This window comes from Trichomycterus rosablanca, chromosome 19 (assembly GCF_030014385.1).
Source record: "Trichomycterus rosablanca isolate fTriRos1 chromosome 19, fTriRos1.hap1, whole genome shotgun sequence".
Taxonomy (NCBI): domain Eukaryota; kingdom Metazoa; phylum Chordata; class Actinopteri; order Siluriformes; family Trichomycteridae; genus Trichomycterus; species Trichomycterus rosablanca.
The window spans coordinates 18,119,943-18,132,029 of NC_086006.1; the positions used below are offsets into that span (position 1 = coordinate 18,119,943).

General features: G+C 31.3%; 1 protein-coding gene across 4 annotated transcripts in view; it reads right to left on the bottom strand.

The window, feature by feature from the left end:
• Positions 1-9,005: 9,005 nt before the first annotated feature.
• Positions 9,006-12,087, bottom strand: part of oprl1 (opiate receptor-like 1) — a 29,217-nt gene continuing 26,135 nt past the window's right edge. For all 4 annotated transcript variants that reach the window (XM_063015065.1, XM_063015064.1, XM_063015066.1 and 1 more), the window contains exon 3: positions 9,006-9,632. In XM_063015065.1, coding sequence (XP_062871135.1) covers positions 9,103-9,632 — 530 coding nt within the window. In that variant the 3' untranslated portion in view covers positions 9,006-9,102. The remainder of the gene's footprint in view (positions 9,633-12,087) is intronic.

Genomic DNA, 12,087 nt, shown 5'->3' on the forward strand with positions numbered 1-12,087 from the left:
CACGTTGTAATATAATCATGTTTAACAATGAACTAGACATAAATCTGACACAAGTCTAAGACTAATACTAGTTCTAAATTTATAGTATTTAAATGTTTTATGGTTTGCACGGAGAATTGTGTCAGGAATGGGCTGGAAAAGAGGTTTCCATAGCAACAAAAATGAAAACATAAAATATTGATGTGTACATGCAACGGATGTAGTTGCTGCCTAGTCTTCAGGAAATGCTTCTGATTTAATGATGAACTTTTTACCTTATATGAAAAAAAAAAAAAATAACAATAAAAATTAATTAATTAAAAAAACACATTTAGATCATCTAGATTTAATTTGATGCCTCAGCTGAATGACAAAGCTAAATAAAAATAGAAAGATAAAAGAAAGAAAAAAGAAATAAAGAAAAAAGAAAGCAAGAAAGAAAGAAAAAAAGAAAGAAAGAAAGAAAGAAAGAAAAAGAAAGCAAAATAAAGAGAAAGAAAGAAAGAAAGAAAGAAAGAAAGAAAGAAAGAAAGAAAGAAAGAAAGAAAGAAAGAAAGAAAAAGATAGAAAGAAAAAATAAAGTAAGAGCAAGAAGGAAAGAAAGAAAATAAAGAAAGAAAGAAAGTCATTAGAAAAAAAGAAAATAAAGAAAAAAGAAAGAAAATAAATAAAGAAAGAAAATCATTAGAAAGAAATGAAGAAAGACAAGAAAGAAATAAAGAAAGACATAAATAAACAAAATCAATAGAAAAAAGAAAGAAAATGAATAAATAAAAAAAAGAAATACAGAAAAAAGAAAGAAAGAAAAAGAAAGAAAGAAAGAAAAGAAGGAAAGAAAGAAAAAATAATAAATGAAAGAAAAGAAAGAAAGAAAGAAAAAAGAAAAAAGAAAGTCTAAGACTAATACTAGTTCTAAATTTATAGTATTTACATTTTTTATGAAAGAAAAGAAAGAAAAGAAAGAAAGAAAATCATTAGAAAGAAAGAAAATAAAGAAACAAGAAAGAAAATAAAGAAAGAAAATCATTAGAAAGAAATAAAGAAAGACAAGAAAGACATAAATAAAGAAAATCAGTAGAAAAAAGAAAGAAAATAAAGAAAGAAAGGAAGAAAATAAATAAATAAAAAAGAAAGAAAGAAAAAGAAAGAAAGAAAAGAAAGAAAGAAAGAAAAAAATAATAAATGAAAGACAGAAAAGAAAGAAAGAAATAAAAAAGAAGGAAAGAAAAAAGAAATAATAAAAAAAGAAAAAGAAAGAAAATAAATAAATAAAGAAAAATAAATAAATAAATGAAAGAAAATAAATAAAAGAAAATAAAGAAAGAAAGAAATAATGAAAGAAAATAAATAAATAAATAAATAAATAATGAAAGAAAGACAATAAAGAAAGAAAGAAAATAAAGAAAGAAAATCATTAGAAAGAAAGAAAGAAAAGAAAGAAAATGCTGAAAGAAAGAAAGAAAATAAAACATACATAAACATAAAACATACCTTGAATCCAGTGTTTTAATTAGTACTCTGAAAGCTTCTTTCTCGTCTGTCTATAGAAGAATCGTGTCCTTGCACGTGTGGATTATTACAGCATCTATAATGTCGCTCTACCGTTTGCATTTCAGCAACAGCCGTGGCTCGACAAACCGTTCAGTATATATAGTAGTGTTTTAGTCTGTGTCAGAAACCAAAAATACTTCGAAACTGCCGATACAGCTGATTTCTTTGGCAGGTTCTTCCGGTGCATCTTTGGTCTTCCTCTCTTCATCCTCCATCTGTTTTCTGTTTTTATTTTTTCCACCATATTGAGGAAGCCTCTCTCATCTGTCAACATTGTTATGCTAATGATTCTGGCTAACTTGTGAGCTGGATTTAATCTGCACAGTGCTCCATACCGCTTCTAGCGGTGAACAATATTATATGATTTGCTGCCTATTGAAGCTTACAGCTGTTGTATTAAATATGCTATAATATGGCGGTATTTGAGAAATCCACACTGTACGAGGAATCAAAGACGGTCCTAACCTGCAGTTTTAAAAATGCTCTGACCCAGTCGTCTAGCCATTATAATTAGTTGACACTTGTTAGAGTCTCTCAGGTCCTTACACTTACCCGGTTTCAATACTGCTTCAAGAAGCGTATGTTCACTTGCTGCCTAACATATAGCACTTCTTGAATGGTGCTATGGTAACCACTGTACATAATCAATGTAATTTACTTCAGCAGCCAGTGGCGTTACTGTTGTGGCAGATCAATAAACGTTGTGCAGGCAGGTTTTAATGATTTGTGCAACTGTAGGTTTAATTGTGGGTAAGAGTCGATTTTTAAAGTAGGTCTGTAAGGAAAACCATGTTTTTGTGCATTTCTATTGCTAAAACCAAAATGCTTTACTTTTGGTTTTATTGTGCCCTACATGGGCTGCGTAATGTTCTTGTGGAGTGAATTAAAAGCAATTTGAGATTTAATTAGCTGAACTTGATTGAAGAATATTAAACCCATTGGCGTGTTAATGGAACCATTTAAAGATGTCATGCTTTTAGCCTGGTGTAGGGTAAACTGTGGTTATAAAGTGATGAGCATGATCAGCAACAAAACCTATACAGGCTGTAGCATTCATACATTCATTCTTTCATTGTCTGTTTTACCACCGCATTATTCTGTTCATGGTCGCAGTGGGTACGATTTACTGGGCGAAAGGTAAGAAACACTGACAGGTTGCCAGTCAATCACAGGGCAAACACAGGTACTCACACATTCATACTCAGGGCAATGTTAGTAGCTCCAGTGAACCTGACTGCATGTCTTTGGACTTGGAGAAAACCTAAACTTAAGAATCAAACCCAGGACAAATAAATGCAATTTTTGCATTAGCATAAACGTCTTTTTTAATAACTTAAATTCTAATATATAATTTGATTTATACACCTGTTCAAATGTTGTACCTGAAACAAATAAAAGCAATAAGTACCAGGAGTGTCCACATACTTTTGGCAAATACTAAAAAATAATAAAAAAAATGTCCTGAAACAAATAAAGTCAATAACTAGCAGGTGTGTTCACTTACTATTGGCTATACTATAGTATGAGGAGGATACAATATAAAAGGAATGAGTTAAACTCTGTCTAGATAAATAAATAAATAAATAAATAAATGAAAATAACAAATAATTAAAAATAAATGAATACATAAATAACAGTTAAATGACAGTTAAATAACATAAATAAGTTAAACACTGTCTAGATAAAAAAAAAAAATTGATAAATAAATAAATGAAAGTAACAAATAATTAAAAATACATAAGTGAATAAATAAATAAATAAAACATATTTTTGTATTAAAATAAATGTTTATTTTTAATAATTTCTATTCTAATATATAATTTGATTTATACTCCTGTTTATGCAAATGTTGTACCTGAAACAAATAAAAGCAATAAGTACCAGGAGTGTTCACATACTTTTGGCCGTACTGTATTTAACTAGAGGATACAATATAAAATAAATGAGTTACACTCTATCTAGATGAATAAATAAATAAATAAATTATTAATTGATAATAACAAATAATAAAGAATGAATAAATAAATAAATAAATTACAATAACAAATAATTAAAAATAAAAAAAATAAAAAAATAATAAAAAAAACATATAATGTATTAAAAATGTTGTACTTGAAACAAAACTTAATAACTAGCAGGAGTGTCCAAATACTTTTGGCCATATTATAGTTATGATACAATATAAAATGAATGAATTAAACTACATAAATAAATAAATAAATGAAAATAACAAATAGCAATAATAAGCAAGTCAATAAGCAAATAAATAAAACATATTATTATATTAAAATTGTTTCTGTGCCACACCCCCTCAGTTCCGGGAGCACATGGAATGTTTTTGGTTATGCTCCACGCCCCCTCTGTCTCCGCCCCATCCCTTGATTCGCCCTCATGTTCATGATCACCAGCTGTCCCTTGTGTTTTAATGATTGTCTTGTGTATAAGTTACCCCTGTTTCATTGCTCATTTTAAGATGCTGATATAGATGTACATGCTTTTCTTGATGGAGATGCTTTTCTTCGAGAATCATTTTCTTTGTCATAGCCTAGTCATCATTTAGCCTTAATCATTGTTATAGTTATAGCCTAGCCTTAGCCATAGTGTAGTCCTGTCTCAATTGTGTATATAAGCTTAGTCAGGGCCATCTAAGTTTAGTCTCAGTCATGGTTTTGTCCTTGTTTTATTCCTTGTTTCCTCATAGTGTTTGGTATCGTGTGAGAACAGTCTAGAGATCTATTCTAAGTGTTTCTTTGAGTTAGCATTTAGCTTGTCCGTTAGCACTGAGAGTCCTTTGTTTATAGTCTGTCTTGTTCCTTGTTCTTCTTTTAATAAAGACCAAATATGTTGATAATGTTGCTGCACATGCATCCAGCCCTCCTGCCTAGACAGGCTTTACACACTAAATTCTTTAGTGAACAGTTATCCAACAACCATATCACCATTGTAAAAAGTACAGTGGAATGCTCAGCCTAGCTAAATGTATTTTTGACATTAAGCAGACACTCTTATCCAGAATGATTTGTAGAAGTGTTTCCACAGTAAACATTTTTACTGTTAAAGTAGCAAGACCGTCTAAGTAAACAACAGTCCATGGATACAAATCTGCTGGAACTGTTAGAACAAAGGTTATATATAAATAAATTAAATGGATTTTATATTAGTCTTTTACATGGATTTTTTGCCCACTCCTCTTTCCAACTTCTTTAAATCCGACACTTGCATTTCGGTCATGAACTTCACACTTAATTTCTTGTCTATGCCACTTTAAAGCTTTAATTCAGGTCACATCATTTGGTCCCACAGCCTTAGAAATAGCTTCATAATCTATTCTAGATTAATATTTTAGCATATTTTATTTTAAGATCTTGTGCATTTTTAAGATTGTGCTACCTCTGCTGTAAAAATTTTAAGATTACTACTTGATGTGTGTTCTACAGAAATGGCTAAAAGCATTATTCATATTATTACTATTATTATTGTTATGGTTTTAATCTTTGAGTTAGGAAGGAACGGCCAATTACTCTGGGGTGCGTTTCCCAAAACGTTTATAATGCTTAGTATTTCGTAACCTCGTACTTAAGAACATTCTTACATTTACGAGTGTTTCCCAAAACCCTTTGTTACTAATGTAATACTTAAACTTGTTCTTAAATTTAAGAGTAGTCTGACCCATTCATAACTCACCAAGTCCTTTTTTTATATTTATATTTCGTTTATGCATTTTTTTCTCCTTTTTTCTTCTTCACCTTTTTCACTTTTTTTTAGCACGTCCAATTGCCCGATTGCGTCATGCCTCCTCTGCACTAATGCTGACCCCCGCTCTGATTTGAGGGGAACGACCCATGCTAACCCACACCCCCTCCGACACGTGGGCAGCAGCCGTATTCATTTTGTCACCCACACTAGGCGAGTGCATATATGCGAACCAGCCTTGTGTACGGAGAGACACACCCTGATCCGCACACTTTCCACGCTTCTATGCAGGCGCCATCAATCAGCCAGCAGAGGTCGTAGTGCATCAGTTACGAGGAGTCTTTATCCGGCTTAATACCCCACCCCTATATGAACAACAGGCCAATCGTTGTTCATGTGGCCGCTCAGCCAGCCGGATGGCAGAGCTGAGATTCTATATGATGTATTGTAGAACTACAAAGTGCTTCTATATGGTAAATGGAGCTGATAAAATGGACAATGTGTGTAGAAACAAGGAGGTGGTTTTAATGTTATGGCTGATCGGTGTATGTAACCCTTGTTTTAGGAAGGCATCTTCAGAGTGTGTTATTTAATAGGCTCCATTTCTCCATTTGGATTAAGTGTGTGTGGGGAGAGTAAAAAAAACACAACAAATTTTGCCAATGTTTAATATTTTCCATTTATTTACTATGTAGAGAAAAAAATATAGAATTTTCAGCATTAGCCTCAGAATATATAATATCATTTACTGTCTAGACACCATAGTGATAAGACTAGACAGGGTCGGCATTACAATCTGTCCATCAATAAATAGATCTATAAACAGACATGTCATTAAACAACTGCAGCAAGTAAACAAATCATTACAACATCAAATATAGTATACACGTAGAAATAGTGTCTTACAACGTCTTATCAGGCTACAGATTTTTAAAGAGTACCTTTTTTTTCTTTTATTTGGTTACAAAGTCATTTAACATTCGGTGGTCTGTGATGTAAACCGATGAGACAGTTTACTCCTTGATTCATATCACGAGGTAGCAAACCGAGATGCTGGTACGCTCAAAACATTCAGGAACATCGGTGGTGATGTTGACAGATGGCCGTGACGATAGTAGACGCATGCTAGCTAGCTTCATAGTATGCATCGAATAACAGAACACTGAATGCAATCATTTTTTTATACAAAGAAATGTTAAGCATATAACAGCTGTAAAACCGGACGAGTGACAAATAACGTTTTAATTATTTAAATAAATAAAAACAGGTTTTAACAGCTAAGTCTCTGTTGCCAAAGGCATGTGAAACCCTGACCATAAGCTTGTTAGATATTCCATTTCAAAATCATAAGCATGTGTGTCTTTGTGTGAAATCAGTGCCCATTCAGTCAAAAGAGCATTTGCAAGGTCAGGCACTAATGTTTAGTGAGAAAGCCTGGCTCAAGATTCATGTTCTAATTTATCCCAAATGTGTTCATTGAGGTTGAGAATAGATTGAGATAAAGAAATAATTAAAAAATAAATAAATATAAATAAAAAAATAATAAACAAATAAATATAAATAAAAGAAAATGAATACAAATAAAATAAATATAAAATTTAAAAAAATGAATTTTATATAAACATTAATAAATCTATATATCATGTATTTTGTATTAAAAATTAATTTTTGTTTTTAACTGAAACAAACTCAAATAAATAAATAAAACTTATAATGTATTTTTGTATTAAAAAACTTTTATTTTTAATTATTTAGACTAGTAAAATAATACAAATAAATAAAATAATAAATAAATATAAATAAAAGAAAATTTTTTTTTAATATAAAATTAAATTAAATGATTATAAATAAACAAATAAAACAAAGTATTTTTGTATTAAAAATACTTATTTTTAATAATTTAGATTGTAGTCAAATAAAAGTAAATAAAATAATAAATAAATATAAATAAAAGAAAATGAATAAATACAAATTAAATAAATATAAAATTAAATTAAATAAATTGTAAATAAATAAATAAATAAAATGGAATAAAAGGAATAAAAGGAAATAAATCATAAATCAATAAATCAAATAAATAAATAAAACATATAAAGTATTTTTGTATTTAAAAAACTTATATTTTTAATCATTTAAATTGTACCTGAAACAAATAAACTCAATAACTAGCAGGGGTCTCCACATACTTTTGGCCATACTCTATTCAACTAGAGAACACAATATAAAAAGAATGAGTTATATTCTATGTAGGAACTATTATACACAGTCTTTACCTTTTTTTTTTTTTACAGACTTTGATATCTAGTTAAGGCGATGCAGTCCTATTTCACTGGCTGAAGAAACCACCAACCGCTGATATACAAAAACATCTATTCACTGCCACCATCACGTAATCAAGAGATGGTGTTTAACCAAAATTCAAGCATTGCACATAGACATTAAGATCAAAATCCACACGAGACTGAAAAATGAGCACCTAACTTTCTAGATCAATGTTCTAATTCATCCCAAATGTGTTTACTGGGGTTGAGATTAGGGATTTGTGCAAAGGGACAGAGTCATGATAGGATGGGAAAGAGCCTTCTGCCAAACTGGAACACTAAAAAAAAGAAAAAAAAGAAGAAGTAAATGAATAATTTAGAATGTAGTAAAAAATAAATAATTTATTTTTTAAATAAATAAAATAATAAACAAATAAATAAAAATAAATATAAATAAAAGAACAAAAAACATTAAAAATAAATAAAATAAACAAAAAAGTAAAAATACTTATAATGAAAATAAAATATTAAAATAAAAATAAATATAAAATAAAATGTGTTAAATGGAGTTGGGATTAGGGCTTTGTGCCACTAGAGTTCTTTTATACAAACTTTGTTAAAGTTGTCTTTGTGGACCTTGCTTAGTGCAAAGGGGCACAGTCATAATAGGACAGGAAAGGGCTTTCTGCCAAACTTGCACACTAGTAAAAAAGAAATAAATAAATAAGATGCAAACAATTAATAAACAAATAAATTTAATTAAAAGAAAATATTTAAATAAAAATATAAAATAAAAAGTATTATAAATAAATAAACATGTATTTTTGTATTACAAATACATTTGTAATAATTCAGATTGTAGTAAATAAGTAAAAAAAAAAAAAAAAAAAAAAAAAAAAAAAATTAATATAAATAACAAAATAAAAAAATAAAAAAACAAATATGTAAAAATATAATTAAAAGAAGATATTTAAATAATAATATAAGATAAAAAGTTTTATAATTAAATAAATAAACATATAATGTATTTTTGTATTAAAAATACTTTTAATAATTCAGATTGTTGTAAATAAATAAAATAAATATAAAATCAATAAAAATAAATAAAAAAATAAATAAAATTGGGAAAATAAAAAAATAAAAAAATTAAATAAACATAAAAGAACATTTAATAAATAATAAAACATACTATGTTTAACTAGAGGATACAACATAAAACAATGAGTTTAACTCTATCTAGGAACTATTATACACAGTCTTTACCTTTTTTTTTTTTTACAGACTTTGATATCTAGTTAAGGCGATGCAGTCCTATTTCACTGGCTGATGAAACCACCAACCGCTGATATACAAAAACGTCTATTCAGTGCCACCATCACGTAATCAAGAGATGGTGTTTAACCAAAATTCAAGCATTGCACATAGACATTAAGATCAAAATCCACACGAGACTGAAAAATGAGCCCCTTTTTCCCTAAGAGAGCGTGTCATTGAAGTGGACACCACCCTCAGTCAGCCAGCGCTAGAGAGTGGTGATCTGAGTGAGCTCAGAGTTCGAGTTGCCTGTCCCTGTATTTTGCGGCGGCTCGGGGCTGACCAGGGGCAGCTCCACGCCTAGTCATGCCGCATTACTGTTCGCCTCTGTGGTCTTGCAGTTGTAGGCAACGTCACGTGCCACACTGTGCATGCGACCCGACTGGTGCTGTGCGTTCAGACCGAATGGAGACGGCGGCTGGCAGAACTCGCGGAAACAGCGTTTAAAGTTCTCGTCCAAGAAAGCGTAGAGAACCGGGTTGAGACTGCTGTTGACGTAGCCCAGCGCAATGCAGAAGTGCATGAGGACAACGGTGCTCACGCTGCCCAGGTTCACACCCAGAGACTGAGCCAGAGCCATGATCTGGATGGGTGTCCAGCACACCACGAATGCTGCCACCACCACCAGGACCATGCGAGTGATGCGCCGAAGGTTGCGGTCCTTCTCCTTGGAGCCAGACAGGATGCGTACACTGCGCAGACGCTTCACCATCAGGCTGTAACACACGCTGATGATAGCCACGGGTATCAGGAAGGACAATAGAAACACACATGTTCCAAACACTGGGTCCCAGTAGCTGCGAGGGTCAGGCAGAACCAGGATGCACTCAATGCCTGCACAAAGATGCAAAAAAATAAGTTTTAAGTTCAGTGTTTTGACCAAAGTGTGACTTTAATAATGGAACACAATTTTGACATTTAGAGTAAATGACCATAAAAACAAGAAATTATTATTTTAATTCGTTTTTAATTTAATTTAATTTATTTATTTATTTTATTTGCACACCCACCCACAAAATAAATAAATAAATAAATACATGTTCCTGCCAGGTCCCTAAATAGCTTATATTTATTTGCCATAGCTTGTATTTGCCTACTTTTGCCTAGGCCATGAAGCAGCAAAGCATTCCCTCTAGACAAAAAATAAATAAATGAATAAATAAATACATAAATACATAAATAATAAACAAAAAAAGAAAAAATATAGAAAAAAATAAATAAAAAAAAATAAAATAAAAAAAGGACAAAAAAGAAAAAAGATAAAAAGATAAAGGCAAATAAATAAATAAATAAATACATGGTTCTTCTTTAGACTTGATAAGTGTGGCAAAATAAAAAAAATAAATACAAATTTAAAATAAATAATAATACATGGAATGTCCCTTCCTTGGGCTACTTAAACTAATAATAACTAAATAAAAAAATTAAAATACATACATAAATAAATAAATAACATTGATTGTTACTTTATAAATAAACAAACAAACAAACAAACAAATAAATAAATAAATTAAATGGTAATTTTTTAGACTTGATAAGTGTGGCAAAATAAAAAAGATAAAAATGAATAAAAATTAAAATACATAAATTAATAACATTGTTACTTTATAAGGAATAAAAATTAATGGTCCTTTTTTAGACTTGTGGCAAAATAATAAAAATAAAAAAAAATAAAAATTAAAATAAATAAATAATACATTGAATGTCTCTTCCTTGGAATTGTTAAATTAATAAATAACTAAATAAAAAAAATAAAATACATCAATAAATAAATAACACTGTGTCTTTATAAGGCAATAAATAAAAAAAAGTAAATAGTCCTTGTTTAGACTTGATAGGTGCAGCAAAATTAAAAGATATAAATAAATTAGCACCCAGGTGGCGCAGCGGGATATTCTGCTAGTACACCAGCACCGAGTTTTTGAACTCCTTGGTTCGAAACTCGGTGTTGCCCCCGGTCGGCTGGGCGCCATCTAGTGGGCATAATTGGCAGTGCCTGCAGCAGATACTAATTGGCCACCGTATCTGCAGGATGGGGGCCGGACTATGTGTGGGTGGGCGGGTCTTCATACGCTGTGTAAGGACCCTGATTGGCGGAAGAGACGCCTGTGCAGAATGCAGAGGCTAGAAGAGGAGGGCTGTGCACGTGTCGGAGGAGGCGTGTACAGCGACGTGCTCTCCTCGGATGCAATCTGGTATCTCTGGTAGCAGCTAAATTGAGTGCGCTAAATCGGGAGGAAAATGGGGAGAAAATGCATAAAAAATAAATAAATAAATACATAATACATGGAATGTCCCTTCCTTGGGCTAGTTAAATTAAAAAAATAACTAAATTAAAAATTAAAATGCATAAATAAGTAAATACATTGAATGTTCCTTCCGTAGACTTGATACATGTGGCATTCATTTATATTAGCATTAATTTATTTATTCATTCATTCTCTATGGTCATTGCAAAAGTTAGGAGACACTCCAGACACGTCACCAGTCCATCACAGGCCAAACACACACACAAACACACACACACACACACACACACACACACACACACATCAATTTTAGTAGCTCCGATTAATCTGACTGCATGTCTTTGGACTGTGGGAGGAAACCAGAGAACCCAAAGGAAACCCACACAGACACAGGAAGAACATGCAATTCACCTGGGAATTGAACCCAGGACCTTCTTGCTGTGAGGTGACGGTGCGATCTAACAAGCCACCCTAATGAAATTATCCCTGTACTGAATTTCTATAAATAAATACATACGCAATCCATCCTAATGAAAGGAATTGTAAGAACTGTAGCATGCATGAGATTTCTTAATACAGTGTTCATGTGATGGTAACAGATGTGGAAATAATGCAGTTAGGCAAAAGAACTCAGCTCTGAACAGTCTGCACTGCTAAAATGATGCATTTATTATTCATAAAAATCCATTCGTCATCATGAATTATTAATCAGATTGCTGGACAAGGTGTTGGAGACTTAACTGACAGGCCAAGAGCAGAAAGTAAGTGCTAGTAAGTGCTGGTTGTTCTTGATAGTTGTAAGAAGTTCTGTTCTTTTAGAAATAGAGGGATGAAAAGTGGTGAAGAGACAAATAAGGATATCTGATTTGCATCCACATCAACCCTGACCTGGATTTAGAGAATTTAGTGCAGTAAAATAAATAAATACGGTTATAAAGAAGCACCAGGGTCCTGGAAGCCATTATTCTATTATTTTCTCCTCTCACTGTCTGTCGAGTTTGTCATATGCCTTCCATGTCTAGGTGTGATTCACCTAGGGG